This window comes from Oncorhynchus mykiss, chromosome 29 (genome assembly GCF_057628025.1).
Source record: "Oncorhynchus mykiss isolate SJ-2025 chromosome 29, ASM5762802v1, whole genome shotgun sequence".
Taxonomy (NCBI): domain Eukaryota; kingdom Metazoa; phylum Chordata; class Actinopteri; order Salmoniformes; family Salmonidae; genus Oncorhynchus; species Oncorhynchus mykiss.
Window position 1 is genome coordinate 17,529,984 of NC_143050.1, and position 14,992 is coordinate 17,544,975.

Below are 14,992 nucleotides of genomic sequence, written 5' to 3' on the forward strand. Positions count from 1 at the left end.
CGACATTTATTGGATATTTAAAACCTTTTTAACAAATCAAAAACTGAAAAATTGGGCGTGCAAAATTATTCGGCCCCTTTACTTTCAGTGCAGCAAACTCTCTCCAGAAGTTCAGTGAGGATCTCTGAATGATCCAATGTTGACCTAAATGACTAATGATGATAAATACAATCCACCTGTGTGTAATCAAGTCTCCGTATAAATGCACCTGCACTGTGATAGTCTCAGAGGTCCGTTAAAAGCGCAGAGAGCATCATGAAGAACAAGGAACACACCAGGCAGGTCCGAGATACTGTTGTGAAGAAGTTTAAAGCCGGATTTGGATACAAAAAGATTTCCCAAGCTTTAAACATCCCAAGGAGCACTGTGCAAGCGATAATATTGAAATGGAAGGAGTATCAGACCACTGCAAATCTACCAAGACCTGGCCGTCCCTCTAAACTTTCAGCTCATGCAAGGAGAAGACTGATCAGAGATGCAGCCAAGAGGCCCATGATCACTCTGGATGAACTGCAGAGATCTACAGCTGAGGTGGGAGACTCTGTCCATAGGACAACAATCAGTCATATATTGCACACATCTGGCCTTTATTGAAGAGTGGCAAGAAGAAAGCCATTTCTTAAAGATATCCATAAAAAGTGTCATTTAAAGTTTGCCACAAGCCACCTGGGAGACACACCAAACATGTGGAAGAAGGTGCTCTGGTCAGATGAAACCAAAATTGAACTTTTTGGCAACAATGCAAAACGTTATGTTTGGCGTAAAAGCAACACAGCTGAACACACCATCCCCACTGTCAAACATGGTGGTGGCAGCATCATGGTTTGGGCCTGCTTTTCTTCAGCAGGGACAGGGAAGATGGTTAAAATTGATGGGAAGATGGATGGAGCCAAATACAGGACCATTCTGGAAGAAAACCTGATGGAGACTGCAAAAGACCTGAGACTGGGACGGAGATTTGTCTTCCAACAAGACAATGATCCAAAACATAAAGCAAAATCTACAATGGAATGGTTCAAAAATAAACATATCCAGGTGTTAGAATGGCCAAGTCAAAGTCCAGACCTGAATCCAATTGAGAATCTGTGGAAAGAACTGAAAACTGAAGCCTGAAATGTGGCAAAAGGTCGCAAAGTTCAAGGGGGCCGAATACTTTCGCAAGGCACTGTATCTGCACTATTCTGCAGCATATATTTCCTTTTATAGAGACAGAGAAGAGAAAAAAGTAAATGCAGTAGCACTGATCAAACACACCAGGCCTATAGATAGGCCCATAGATAGGCCCATAGATAGGCCCATAGATAGGCCCATAGATAGGCCCATAGATAGGCCCATAGCAGTGCATTTAGCCAACTGTCTTCTGGCCTTATATCACTTCTGCAACATCACTCTAAATTACAATCAACACTGCATGCATTCAATCTCAACATGGAAGGCAACTATCTGGTCTTTCACAAGTCCTCCCTATCCCCACATTGAAATAACTTGTCAAGTATCTTCTCGCCGGCAGGTCTTGCCTTTGATAGTGCCAATGACGAGATCATCACATCCCACCTGATTCATCAAACAACAAGCCTGCTCTCTCACCAATACACACACTCAAACTTCCTGTCGTCTTCACAACTTCTCAAGACTAGTTCGGTATCATGCATTTTTTTTTTACACATTGCTCTGTTATATAGTATACACTTCACACAACACTGTTGTCATTATGTGCTGAACCCAACGCACACTGCCGTCATGTCACAAAAGTCAAGTCAGTCCGATCACTTGAGGAACTGATAAACTGTGAAATAAGTATGTTTGTATGCAGTAGCTAACAAATGCATCTCGTTCCAAAAATAGACATCAAGTAGCTCGTTAGTTAGGCTGAGGGAGCATTCCATGTATAATTCAACCACAGCACTTCAAAGTAAGCTTGAATAAATCAACATCTCTGATGCAGTCCGGTAAGCCTACTGTCTGTCCCTCCTATCTAAGTAGAGGGGACTCTTGCATTTAGGACCCAATTCTTTACCTAAAAAGGTACACAATAAATCCTTTATTACTCAGTATGCATTTTTAACTAAGACCTTAGGGCATTGATTAAATCAGGTTGCACAAACATCACAGGCTAGTATCTATCTGCAATCTGAGCCAGAGGCTGCTGTCTAGGCTGGTGTTTTTCATTTCTCCAAACATCAGGCACACTGGCCTACGTGAACTTCTCAATGTTTGAATTTGCCAAATAGTTGCCTATCGGAGTAGCCTACATTGCCTTGCCTGGCTGCCAAAACTCCTTGCTCCCCCCAAGCTATGCCACGCTCACGGACGTTAGTTTCTTCTCCGCAATGAGCCTGGATCGGAGTACCTCCCCGACAATTTCCAGAATGGAAATACATTCTAGACTGTCTGATTGGTCCCAGAAACCGATGGGTTGGGCCAGAGCCAGAACATACGTGGGTAAAGAGGCATTTAGAAAATGAGTCTTTGGTTTGATACTCTGATTGGTTAGAGATTATCCAAATTGCTGATGACTGTTTTGTACGACACCTATCATTTTGACATCACCCCAAATGACTTAAGTGATATATCTCAAACTGAAGTATGTAGCGAACGAAAGAGCAGCGTTAGAATTCAGTTTGAATCGTGAGGCAAAACATTGCCCACCAAGACCATGCAATGACATAAGTACAGACACCCACAAAGCGAATATAAATACACAGAAACACAAACCAACTCACATACCCTGTGACAGAAACTTCCTCATGAGTTAGACTCTGGGTCTGCAAAAGGAAGACTCTCAGTTCCTCATTTGGAAACTCAGTGTGTGTGTGTGTGTGTGTGTGTGTGTGTGTGTGTGTGTGTGTGAGTGAATTCAGGAGCTGACAGGGTTGACCCAGACACAACAGACAGTTTTGTTTTGGCACGTTGAGCACTAAATTCACATAAACACTAACTCCATCAATGAGGTGCTAAACCCATCAATGAGGCGCTAACTCCATCAATGAGGCGCTAACTCCATCAATGAGGTGCTAAATCCATCAATGAGGCGCTAACTCCATCAATGAGGTGCTAAATCCATCAATGAGGCGCTAACTCCATCAAACAAATGTTTACCTTTATTTAACTAGGCAAGTCAGTTAAGAACAAATTCTTACTTTAAATGACGGCCTAGGAATAGTGGGTTAACTGCCTTGTTCAGGGGCAGAACAACAGATTTTTACCTTGTCAGCTCAGGGATTCGATCTTGCAACCTTTCGGTTACTAGTCCAACGCTCTAACCACTAGGCTACCTGCCAATAAGGCACTAACGCCATCAATGGGCCACTAACTCCATCAATGAGGCACTAACTCTATCAATGAGGCACTAACACCGCATGAGGCACTAACACCGCATGAGGCACTAACTCCATCAATGAGGCACTAACTCCATCAATGAGGCACTAACACCGCATGAGGCACTAACTCCATCAATGAGGCACTAACTCCATCAATGAGGCACTAGCACCATCAATGAGGCACTAGCACCACATGAGGCACTAACTCCATCAATGAGGCACTAGCTCCATCAATGAGGCATTAACACCACATGAGGCACTAACACCACATGAGGCCCTAACGCCATCAATGAGGCACTAACTCCACCAATGAGGCACTAACAGCATATGAGGCACTAATTCCATCAATGAGGCACTAACTCCATCAATGAGGCACTAACCCCACATGAGGCACTAACTCCATCAATGAGGCACTAACACCATCAATGAGGCACTAACTCCACATGAGGCACTAACTCCGTCAATGAGGCACTAACTCCATCAATGAGGCACTAACACCATAAATGAGGCACTACCTCCATCAATGAGGCACTAACAGCACATGAGGCACTAACTCCATCAATGAGGCACTAACCCCACATGAGGCACTAACTCCATCAATGAGGCACTAACAGCACATGAGGCACTCATTCCATCAATGAGGCACTAACCCCACATGAGGCACTAACCCCACATGAGGCACTAACTCCATCAATGAGGCACTAACTCCATTAATGAGGCACTAACTCCATCAATGAGGCACTAACTCCATCAATGAGGCACTAACCCCACATGAGGCACTAACTCCATCAATGAGGCACTAACTCCATCAATGAGGCACTAACTCCATTAATGAGGCACCCCATATGATTAATGGACCTTTAGAATCGCTGTCATGACCCCACATTACTGACACAGATATTCACAGTAGCCTTGACATATTAAGCTCACTTCAGTCTCCAGGAAAAAAAGAAAAGTACAGAAGTACAGAAAAGTATAGACCAAGCCAGGGCTCTACCGTGCAATCATTTTAATCGCATATGCGCCTAAATATATTTTACTGTGCAACCTGGAATTGTAATTTACAATATAAAATTGTAAAATCAGCCAGATAATAATTGTTGTAATGGTTACTTCACTGTACCGAATCCCCTGAGAGCAATGGAGAATACACTGAGCTCATGTTCATGACCATCATGCTAGCACCATTACTACAAAGAAAACGGCTTGTTACCTCAAACATTTTTCATTTTGCGCCTACATTTCGTTGTGTGCTCCTAAATTTTTCAATTTAGGCTCCCTGTTCCCTGTAAAAAAAAAAGGGCAGTATGTGGATCTGTTATGTGCCTCTACACCACCATCAATAATTCCACCACCTGGCTGCAGAGGCACCACAATCAGGCACCAAATGCATGATGTACAGCCGGGTATTATATACACTACAGTGTGGGAAATCAGCAGCATCATCATTTCATATGACAAATGAATGCTTAATTCAGCCCACCCAAAATATGCAGGCTATCTACATGGATTAAAAAAAACATGTGGGCTATGGATCATGTATGCCTATAGCCTAGGCCTGCTGTGTGTTCAACCACATGAATAGCCAATAATCTCAAACCACCATCTGATATTTGGCCCCTTGAGAGAAAAAAATATACTTACTAATTTTATATTTATTTACATAAATTGGGCTATTACAATTATATCCAACATAAATTAAACGAATGGGTATGTCCAATCAAAATCTCGTAGAAGAGTGAAATGCGTCCATACACCCGTTCTAGAGGCTATGGAGACGGTGAATCTTTTGTCTTGGGCTGCCGTAGCCAAAATAGCCTCTCAGTGAACATGCTCCAAAAACGACATTTCATATTCATTGGGTAAGGTTCTACTATTCATCTCCCAAATTCGCTGATACTTTTCTTCACCTAGTCAGGCTACTCACCATCTGAATGTAGGTTAATGTAAAGTCGCTCTATCGCCCTGACTGAGATGCGCTTATCATTTCATTCATGCATGCATATGGTCTCATCCAGAGAGCGATAGAGAAGCAGGCGACCAAGACGAGCCGTTGCCACCGCACCGCCAGCGCAATTCTAGAGGACGTGAATACTATGGCACATTTTAACACATTGAGCTCAGCTATTCTACGAAGACAATATGGTAAGAAAGAAAATGCAACACTGTGTATCTATTGCACTGTTAATAAAACAGAGCAGTTGGTGAAAACATGCAAATGGACCATAGTAATAGGGAAATGTAGTGCGCACCACGCTCAATTATATCAATGTTGGATACTTTGTAGTATCATGCGCCTATTTGTTGAACCAGCTGAGGCCAGCAAGGTCTCAAGAGCAGAGAGCGTTTCGGAAACCAACCTGCCTGTGTTGTATCAGTAAGATCATAGCTCAATCCAGGGTAGTCTCTCAGCTTCCTCCCGCTAAGATTCAACGTTCCTGAGCACACGGAATCCTCCAGAGCGCGGTCTAAACTCCGGGTCGTGTGGAGATGATGCTGATGCTGGTTGATCCCCGGGTTCCAGTGAGGTCCGTTGGATAAGTGATGGTTTGAAAGAGCCGGTACAGCTCCCACACCTCCCTGACTCGACGCCATTTTCACAAGAGGAATTACAATAATAACAGTGGCCGTTTCTACACCCATGCGCAAAAGGCACACACTCCAGGGACGTTAGGGGAAGGGCTTCTGAGAGGGCGTGGGCGCGGAGGGGACATTTGGTATAGAGAGGTGCACGCATTTTCTTATCAGAGAGAAGTATTCGCATCTGTGCAATTAAAGTGAGTTACAGACCTGTATGAAATGTTTAAAATGTAGGACCTGGAACCCCCCCAGGTCATTAAAAAAAAATCATACAGGTCTGTTATAACTCCGTTTATAAACAGGTAATGGCACAGATGTGATTACAGATGGGAAAACGGCTAACTTCCTGCAATTTCTATAGCTTTTGCAATGGGCCAAAGAGAAGAACGTGCTGTTTTAAAGATAATCACATGCCATTCTACAAATTTTGTCAGGAGGCTGAGAAAAAACGTTGAATTTCTAGAGCTAACTTCCTGCTATTCTACACATTTTTCCATGAGGCTGAGAGAAAATATAGCCATTTTAAAGATAATTTCCTGTAATCACCCCCCCCCCCCCCCAAAAAAAAGGAAGAGTTACATTCATGTTTTTATTGTTAGCTACTAGCTAAGTAGCATATTATTGCTTTATTATTCAATCTTATTGATCAATATAATTATTTTCATTTGACTCATAAGTAGGCATCTTGGTCTGATATGGACCTACATCACAGGCTACATACATCAACAGACCTCAGTAAACTGATTTCTTATTCTCCTTTAGTCTTTATGTAATATGTCACTTTCATCTGTGGTGCTTATGTAGGCCTGCTATTAAAACTCCATCCTGCTGAGATCTCAGGAGATCTCATCCATTATTGTCATATTGTATTGAATAGTGCAGACATAAATGCCACTTTAATATCGGATCCCATTAGCTCCCCTTAATAAGGTATTTTTATTTTTTATTTTTAATAAAATGTGCAAACATTTCTAAAAACCTGTTTTTGCTTTGTCATTATTGGTTATTGTGTGTAGATTGATGAGGAAAACAATGAATGTAATCAAATTTAGAATAAGGCTGTAACGTAGCAAAATGTGGAAAAGGTCAAGCGGTCTGAAAACTTTCTGAATGCACTGTACAGGGAGTATCAGTACCAGATCAATGTGCAGGGGTAAGAGATATTTCAGGTATACAGTGCCTTGCGAAAGTATTCGGCCCCCTTGAACTTTGCGACCTTTTACCACATTTCAGGCTTCAAACATAAAGATATAAAACTGTATTTTTTTGTGAAGAATCAACAACAAGTGGGACACAATCATGAAGTGGAATTACATTTATTGGATATTTCAAACTTTTTTAACAAATCAAAAACTGAAAAATTGGGCGTGCAAAATTATTCAGCCCATTTACTTTCAGTGCAGCAAACTCTCTCCAGAAGTTCAGTGAGGATCTCTGAATGATCCAATGTTGACCTAAATGACTAATGATGATAACTACAATCCACCTGTGTGTAATCAAGTCTCCGTATAAATGCACCTGCACTGTGATAGTCTCAGAGGTCCATTAAAAGTGCAGAGAGCATCATGAAGAACAAGGAACACACCAGGTAGGTCCGAGATACTGTTGTGAAGAAGTTTAAAGCCGGATTTGGATACAAAAATATTTCCCAAGCTTTAAACATCCCAAGGAGCACTATGCAAGCGATAATATTGAAATGGAAGGAGTATCAGACCACTGCAAATCTACCAAGACCTGGCCGTCCCTCTAAACTTTCAGCTCATACAAGGAGAATACTGATCAGAGATGCAGCCAAGAGGCCCATGATCACTCTGGATGAACTGCAGAGATCTACAGCTGAGGTGGGAGACTCTGTCCATAGGACAACAATCAGTCGTATATTGCACAAATCTGGCCTTTATGGAAGAGTAGCAAGAAGAAAGCCATTTCTTAAAGATATCCATAAAAAGTGTTGTTTAAAGTTTGCCACAAGCCACCTGGGAGACACACCAAACATGTGGAAGAAGGTGCTCTGGTCAGATGAAACCAAAATTGAACTTTTTGGCAACAATGCAAAACGTTATGTTTGGCGTAAAAGCAACACGGCTGAACACACCATCCCCACTGTCAAACATGGTGGTCGCAGCATCATGGTTTGGGCCTGCTTTTCTTCAGCAGGGACAGGGAAGATGGTTAAAATTGATGGGAAGATGGATGGAGCCAAATACAGGACCATTCTGGAAGAAAACCTGATGGAGTCTGCAAAAGACCTGAGACTGGGACGGAGATTTGTCTTCCAACAAGACAATGATCCAAAACATAAAGCAAAATCTACAATGGAATGGTTCAAAAACAAACATATCCAGGTGTTAGAATGGCCAAGTCAAAGTCCAGACCTGAATCCAATCGAGAATCTGTGGAAAGAACTGAAAACTGCTGTTCACAAATGCTCTCCATCCAACCTCACTGAGCTCGAGCTGTTTTGCAAGGAGGAATGGGAAAAAATGTCAGTCTCTCGATGTGCAGAACTGATAGAGACATACCCCAAGCGACTTACAGCTGTAATCACAGCAAAAGGTGGCGCTACAAAGTATTAACTTAAGGGGGCTGAATAATTTTGCACGCCCAATTTTTCATTTTTTGATTTGTTAAAAAAGTTTGAAATATCCAATAAATGTCATTCCACTTCATGATTGTGTCCCTCTTGTTGTTGATTCTTCACAAAAAAGTGTTTGAAGCCTGAAATGTGGCAAAAGGTTGCAAAGTTCAAGGGGGCCGAATACTTTCGCAAGGCACTGTATATGTACATGAAGGCAGGGTAAAGTGACTAGGCATCAGGATAGAATATAAAAGGAGTACAATTAAGAACAGTGCCTACCCAATACACCTCTGCTGCGCCTCATCCATGTCCCTCTCCCTCCATCCCCAGGGCGAGCCCCCCAGTGAGTGGAGGACAGCAGACTTCCGGATGTTCCGTGGGGGCTCCATCTGGAGGCCGCCCCTCCTAAACCCCTACCTCCATGGAGATGAGGAGGCGGGGAGGAACATTTCTAAAAACCTGTTTTTGCTTTGTCATTATGGGGTATTGTGTGTAGATTGATGAGGAAAACATGTTTATTTCATCCTTTTTAGAAGAAGGTAGTAGAGTAAAATAATGTGGAAAAAGGAAAGAGGTCTGAATACTTTTCGAATGCACTGTATGTAGACAGAAAATGACTGATTACAATTACAAAATCTGACAAAAGGTCATTGTTTTTTTACCCTAAAGAAGTAGGGCAGTTTGGAAAACGCAAACAGTTGTTCAGAGGTGCATTTGATCAACTTTATAGAGGTCCCCCAGGAGCTTTAAGGACGTCAGACACAGCATGCTTTGCTTAATGCATTATCACAGCACTTTCGTAATGCATAAGATTCTCATACATGACATGAATGACATGAATGGCTTTCATTCCCTCTGAGTGCATGGGGTTTACAGTATGTGTATAGTAAACATAGCATTTGCACAGCAGTTATGATGTTAAAGATGCACTTCAGGAACTTATGCACAACAAATTCATAAACCTTTATCATTCATTTTTTTTTAAATAAAATAATTTCCTCAGCAACCTACACAAAATATCATATAATGACAAAGTGAATACAGTTTTTTTGAAATTTTTGCAAATGTATTAAAACAAAAAACATAAATACATTATTTACATAAATGTTCAGACCCTTTGCTATGAGACTCGAAATTGAGCTCAGGTGCATCCTGTTTCCATTGATCATCCTTGAGATGTTACTACAACTTGATTGGAGTACTCCTGTGGTAAATTCAATTGATTGGACATGATTTGGAAAGTCACACCTGTCGAAATAAGGTCCCACAGTTGACAGTGCATGTCAGAGCAAAAAACCAAGCCATGAAGTCGAAGGAATTGTCCGTAGAGCTCCGAGACATGATTGTGTTGAGGCACAGATCTGGGGAAAGGTACCAAAACTTCTACAGCATTGAAAGTTCCCAAGAACATAGTGGCCTGCATCATTCTTAAATGGAAGACATTTGGAACCACCAAGACTCTTCCTAGAGCTGGCCACCATTCCAAACTGAACAATCAGGGGAGAAGGGCCTTGATCAGGGAGGTGACCAAGAACCCAATGGTCACTCTGATAGAGCTCCAGAGTTCCTTTGTGGAGATGGGAGAACCTTCCAGAAGGACAACCATCTCTGCAGTACTCCACCAATTAGGCCTTAATGGTAGAGTTGCCAGACGGAAGCCACTCCTCAGTAAAAGGCACATGACAGCCCGATTGGAGTTTTCCAAAAGCCACCTAAGTACAGAAAGATCCTTGATGAAAACCTGCTCCAGAGCGCTCAAGACCTCAGACTGGGTAGAAGGTTTACCTTCCAACAGGACAACGACCCTAACCACACAGCCAAGACAATGCAGGAGTGGCTTCGAGACAAGTCTCTGAATGTCCTTGAGTAGCCCAGCCAGAGCCCGGACTTTAACCCGATCGAACATCTCTGGAGAGACCTTCAAAATAGCTGTGCAGCAATGCTCCCCATCCAACCTAACAGAGCTTGAGAGGATCTGCAGAGAAGAATGGGAGAAACTCCCCAAATACAGGTGTGCTAAGCTTTTAGCGTCATTCCCAAGAAGACTCAAGGCTGTAATCACAACCAAAGGTGCTTCAACAAAGTACTGAGTAAAGGGTCTGAATACTTACAGTAGCAGTCAAAAGTTTAGACACACCTACTCCTTCAAGGTTTTGTCTTTATTTTTACTACTTTTTATATTGTAAAATAATAGTGATGACATCAAAACTATGAAATAACACATATGGAATCATGTAGTAACCAAAAAAGTGTTCATCAAATCAGAATATATTTTAGATTCTTCAAAGTAGCTACCCATTGACTTAATGACAGCTTTGCACACTCTTGGCATTCTCTCAACCAGACCAACAGTCTTGAAGGAGTTCCTACATATGCAGAGCACTTGTTGGCTGCTTTTCCTTCACTCCGCAGTCCAACTCATCCTAAACCATCTCAATTGGGTTGAGGTCGGGTGATTGTGGAGGCCAGGTCATCTGATGCAGCACTCCATCACTCTCCTTGGTCAAATAGCTCTTACACAGCCTGGAGGTGTGTTTTTGGTCAGTGTCTTGTTGAAAAACAAATTATAGTCAAACTAAGCACAAACCAGATGGGATGGCGAATCGCTGCAGAATGCTGTGGTAGCCATTCTGGTTAAGTGTGCCGTCAATCCTAAATAAATCACTGTCAGTGTCACCAGCAAACTCCCCCACACCATCACACCTCCTCCATGCTTCATGGTAGAAACCACACATGCGGAGATCATCCGTTCACCTACTCTACGTCTCACAAAGACATTGCGGCTGGAACCAAAAATCTCTAATTTGGACTCATCAGTCCGAAGGACAGATTTCCACCGGTCTAATGTCCATTGCTCGTGTTTCTTGACCCAAGCAAGTTTATTCTTCTTATTGGTGTCCTTTAGTAGTTGTTTCTTTGCAACAATTCGAACACGAAGGCCTGATTCACACAGTCTCCTCTGAACAGTTGATGTTGAGATGTGTCTGTTACTTGAACTCTGTGAAGTATTTATTTGCGCCGCAATCTGAGGTGCAGTTAACTCTAATGAACTTATCCTCATGAGAGCCAGTTTCATCGTAGGGCTTGATGTTTTTTGCGACTGCACTTGAATAAACCTTCAAAGTTCTTGACATTTTCCGGATTGACTGACTTTCATGTCCTAAAGTAATGATGGACTATCATTTCTCTTTGCTTATTTGAGCTGTTCTTGCCATAATATGGACTTGGTCTTTTACCAAATAGGGCTATCTTCTGTATACCACCCCTACCTTGTCACAACACAACTGATTGACTTAAATGCATTAAGAAGAATAGAAATTCCACAACTTAACTTTTAACAAGGCCCACCTGTTAATTGAAATACATTCCAGGTGACTACATCATGAAGCTGGTTGAGAGAATGCCAAGAGTGTGCAATGCTGTAATCAAGGCAAAGGGTGGCTACTTTGAAGAATGTCAAATATAAAATATATTTTGATTTGTTTAACACTTTTTTGGTTACCATATGATTCCATATGTGTTATTTCATAGTTTTCATGACTTCAGTATTGTTCTACAGTGTAGAAAATAGTCCAAATAAACAAAATCCCTGGAATGAGTAGGCGTGTCCAAACGTTTGACTGGTAATGTAACAAAACGTGGAGAAAGTCAATACTTTCCGTAGGCACTGTATCACTGCACTTACAGTAATAGAGACATGCAAACAGAGGTAATTTACAGCACGAGGAAAAGAAGGCATATTACTGGGTACTGTTCAGTTAATACTGTTTTCTTATGGTTTACAATAAATGCTCTTAGTATGATGTCTAATACCTACTAATTAATCTTAATGAATACACAGAATTATAGAAAAATAAACAATTAGATGTTCATTTTTCCGGTTCCTTCTCCATTTCCTGGAGCAAATGGAAAATTGTATAAGTACCAAAAGGTTAGAAGGTGAGATGACGTAACTGTGGTTGCTTGTGACAAATAAACTATTTTATATTGGCAGTATTGCTCATCGTCATCTGCTCTCATATAGCTGGAGAAAGGCGTCCTCTAGTGGTTCTACCTTGACAGTGTCACTTCCCGACTGCAAAACCAACCCAGAGCCCACAAACAGGAGTACAAACTGCAACCCTGCTTTACTGAAATGCTTTTGTGGGTTCTGCACAAAACAAAGGTTTACTTGTAATTAATATGGATTCAGATAGTCTACAAAAGCTAATCCTTATCTGTCCTGTGTCTTCACCTGATGTCTCTCAGGACCAAGGTTAAGGAGGCCACAGTAATGGACTGATTCAGTCCATCAGGGGCAGGGGGTGGGACATCCATTCAGGCTAAAGGCATCCCTCTCAGATTTAACTTCAAAGCCACTGTAAATCAGGTGATATGCCATTACCTGCATTTAGAACATTTACGACACCTGCTCGTCAAACATTTTATTCCAAAAATCATGGGCATTAATATGGAGTTGGGCCCCCCTTTGTTGCTATAACAGCCTCCACTCTTCTGGGAAGGCATTCCACTAGATGTTGGAACATTGCTGCAGGGACTTGATTCCATTCAGCCACAAGAGCATTAATGAAGTCGGGCACTGATGTTGGGTGATTAGGTCTAGTTCGCAGTCGGCGTTCCAATTCATCCCAAAGGTGTTCTATGGGGTTGAGGTCAGGGCTCTGTGCAGGCCAGTCAAGTTCTTCCACACCGATCTGGATAGACCATTTCTGTATGGACCTCGCTTTGTGCTCGGGGGCATTGTCATGCTGAAACGGGAAAGGGCCTTCCCAAACTGTTGCCACAAAGTTGGAAGTACAGAATAGTCTAGAATGTCATTGTATGCTCTAGCATTAAGATTTCCTTTCCCTGGAACTAAGGGGCCTAACCTGAACCATGAAAAACAACCCCAGACCATTATTCCTCCTCCACCATTCTTTTAAGTTGGCACTATGCATTCTGACAGGTAGCGTTCTCCTGGCATCTGCCAACCCCAGATTCATCCATCGGACTGCCAGATGGTGAATCGTGATTCATCATTCCAGATAACACTTTTCCACTGCTTGAAAGTCCAATGGCGGCAAGCTTTACACCACTTCAGCCGACGCTTGCCATTGCGCATGGTGATCTTAGGCTTGTGTGTGGCTGTTCGGCCATGGAAACTAATTTCATGAAGCTCCTGACGAACAATTATTGTGCCGATGTTGCTTCCAGAGGCGGTTTGGAACTCGGTAATGAGTGTTGCAACCGAGGACAGACAATTTTACGTGCTACGCACTTCAGAACTCGGTGGTCCCATTCTATGAGCTTGTGTGGCCTACCACTTTGCGGCTGAGCTGTTGTTGCTCCTAGATGTTTCCACTTTACAATAACAGCACTTATGGTTGACCGGGACAGCTCTAGCACAGCAGAATTTTGAGGAACTGACTTGTTGGAACGGTGGCATCCTATGACGGTGCCATGTTGAAAGTCACTGAGCTCTTCAGTACAGGCTATTCTACTGCCAATGTTTGTCTATGGAGATTTCATGGCTGTGTGCTCGATTTTATACACCTCTCAGCTACGAGTATGGCTGAAATAGCCGAATACACTCATTTGAAGGGGTGTCCACATACTCTTGTTTCCTGGTTTTCAGACAGGAGTGACCCTCAATGATCGCTTCGCTGGTATGAGGATCAGGGCAGGCCCAGGACAGGGTCCACAGAGGTGCAGTGGTGGGGAAGAGGCAGAGGCTGAGAAGGCCGGATTGTCATCCTGCAGTGATCACGGTTGAGGACCCATGTGCTTTCTGTAGCCTATATCAAAAGCATCTCATTAATCACACTCTGAACCCTTCCGATAGGCTTACATTTACCACTTTAAAAACTCAACATCATTAAAAATAATCTTCAGTGTTCCACCACTAGCCAATTTAAAAAAGGTTTGCTTTCTCTTTACAGATTTACTGAACATCAACTTGTTTGACTGTAATCTAAAAGCACTAAGGCAGTTACTGTACATGCTTTCTCATAAAGGTACATATAAGTACATGAGTCTGAAAGTGTCAAAAAGGCAAGTCCTCAAATAGTCCAGTGGTCAAAGTTCAATGAAGTACCCAAAGATGTAGGATGTTGCCACTTTATCTTGATGTTGGTTTAAGTATGTATGGCACAGATATTCATGACATTTCTAGGCTGTTTTAATAATCAGTTTCATGGAAACCCACAAAAGCATTTTGCAGAGCAGTTAGGCCCATCACCTGAATTAGATTTGGCATGTCAGAGAATTTATGTGGCCGTGTTAACAAACGTTTTTGACCTCTGAAGAACTCCATTAATATTAGAACTCAAAAGGACAAGTGATAAAGAAGAGCTGAAGTGACAGGCAACACCTATGTTCACACTCTTCATAAAGACCCTAGACACACATGTTATTTTGGGAAATATCATGTGAGGTTTGGACAGTGACCTGAGCCTGTTACCCAAAGTATTTATAGCACTGGTCTATGCAGCTGCATGTATACAGTGGGGCAAAAAAGTATTTTGTCAGCCACCAA

General features: G+C 42.2%; 1 protein-coding gene across 7 annotated transcripts in view; it reads right to left on the minus strand.

Annotated features, from left to right (window-relative positions):
* Window positions 1-5,999, minus strand: part of LOC110509412 (leucine-rich repeat and calponin homology domain-containing protein 2) — an 80,425-nt gene extending 74,426 nt beyond the window's left edge. For 3 of the 7 annotated variants that reach the window (XM_090226672.1, XM_036968347.2, XM_036968348.2), the window contains exon 1: window positions 5,681-5,997. In XM_090226672.1, the coding sequence (XP_090082798.1) occupies window positions 5,681-5,963 (283 nt within the window). In that variant the 5' untranslated portion in view covers window positions 5,964-5,997. Of the gene's footprint in view, window positions 1-5,680 lie in introns of all 7 variants that reach the window. The other 4 variants (XM_036968346.2, XM_036968345.2, XM_036968349.2 and 1 more) reach the window with 3 other exon arrangements.
* Between the last annotated feature and the right edge of the window lie 8,993 nt (window positions 6,000-14,992).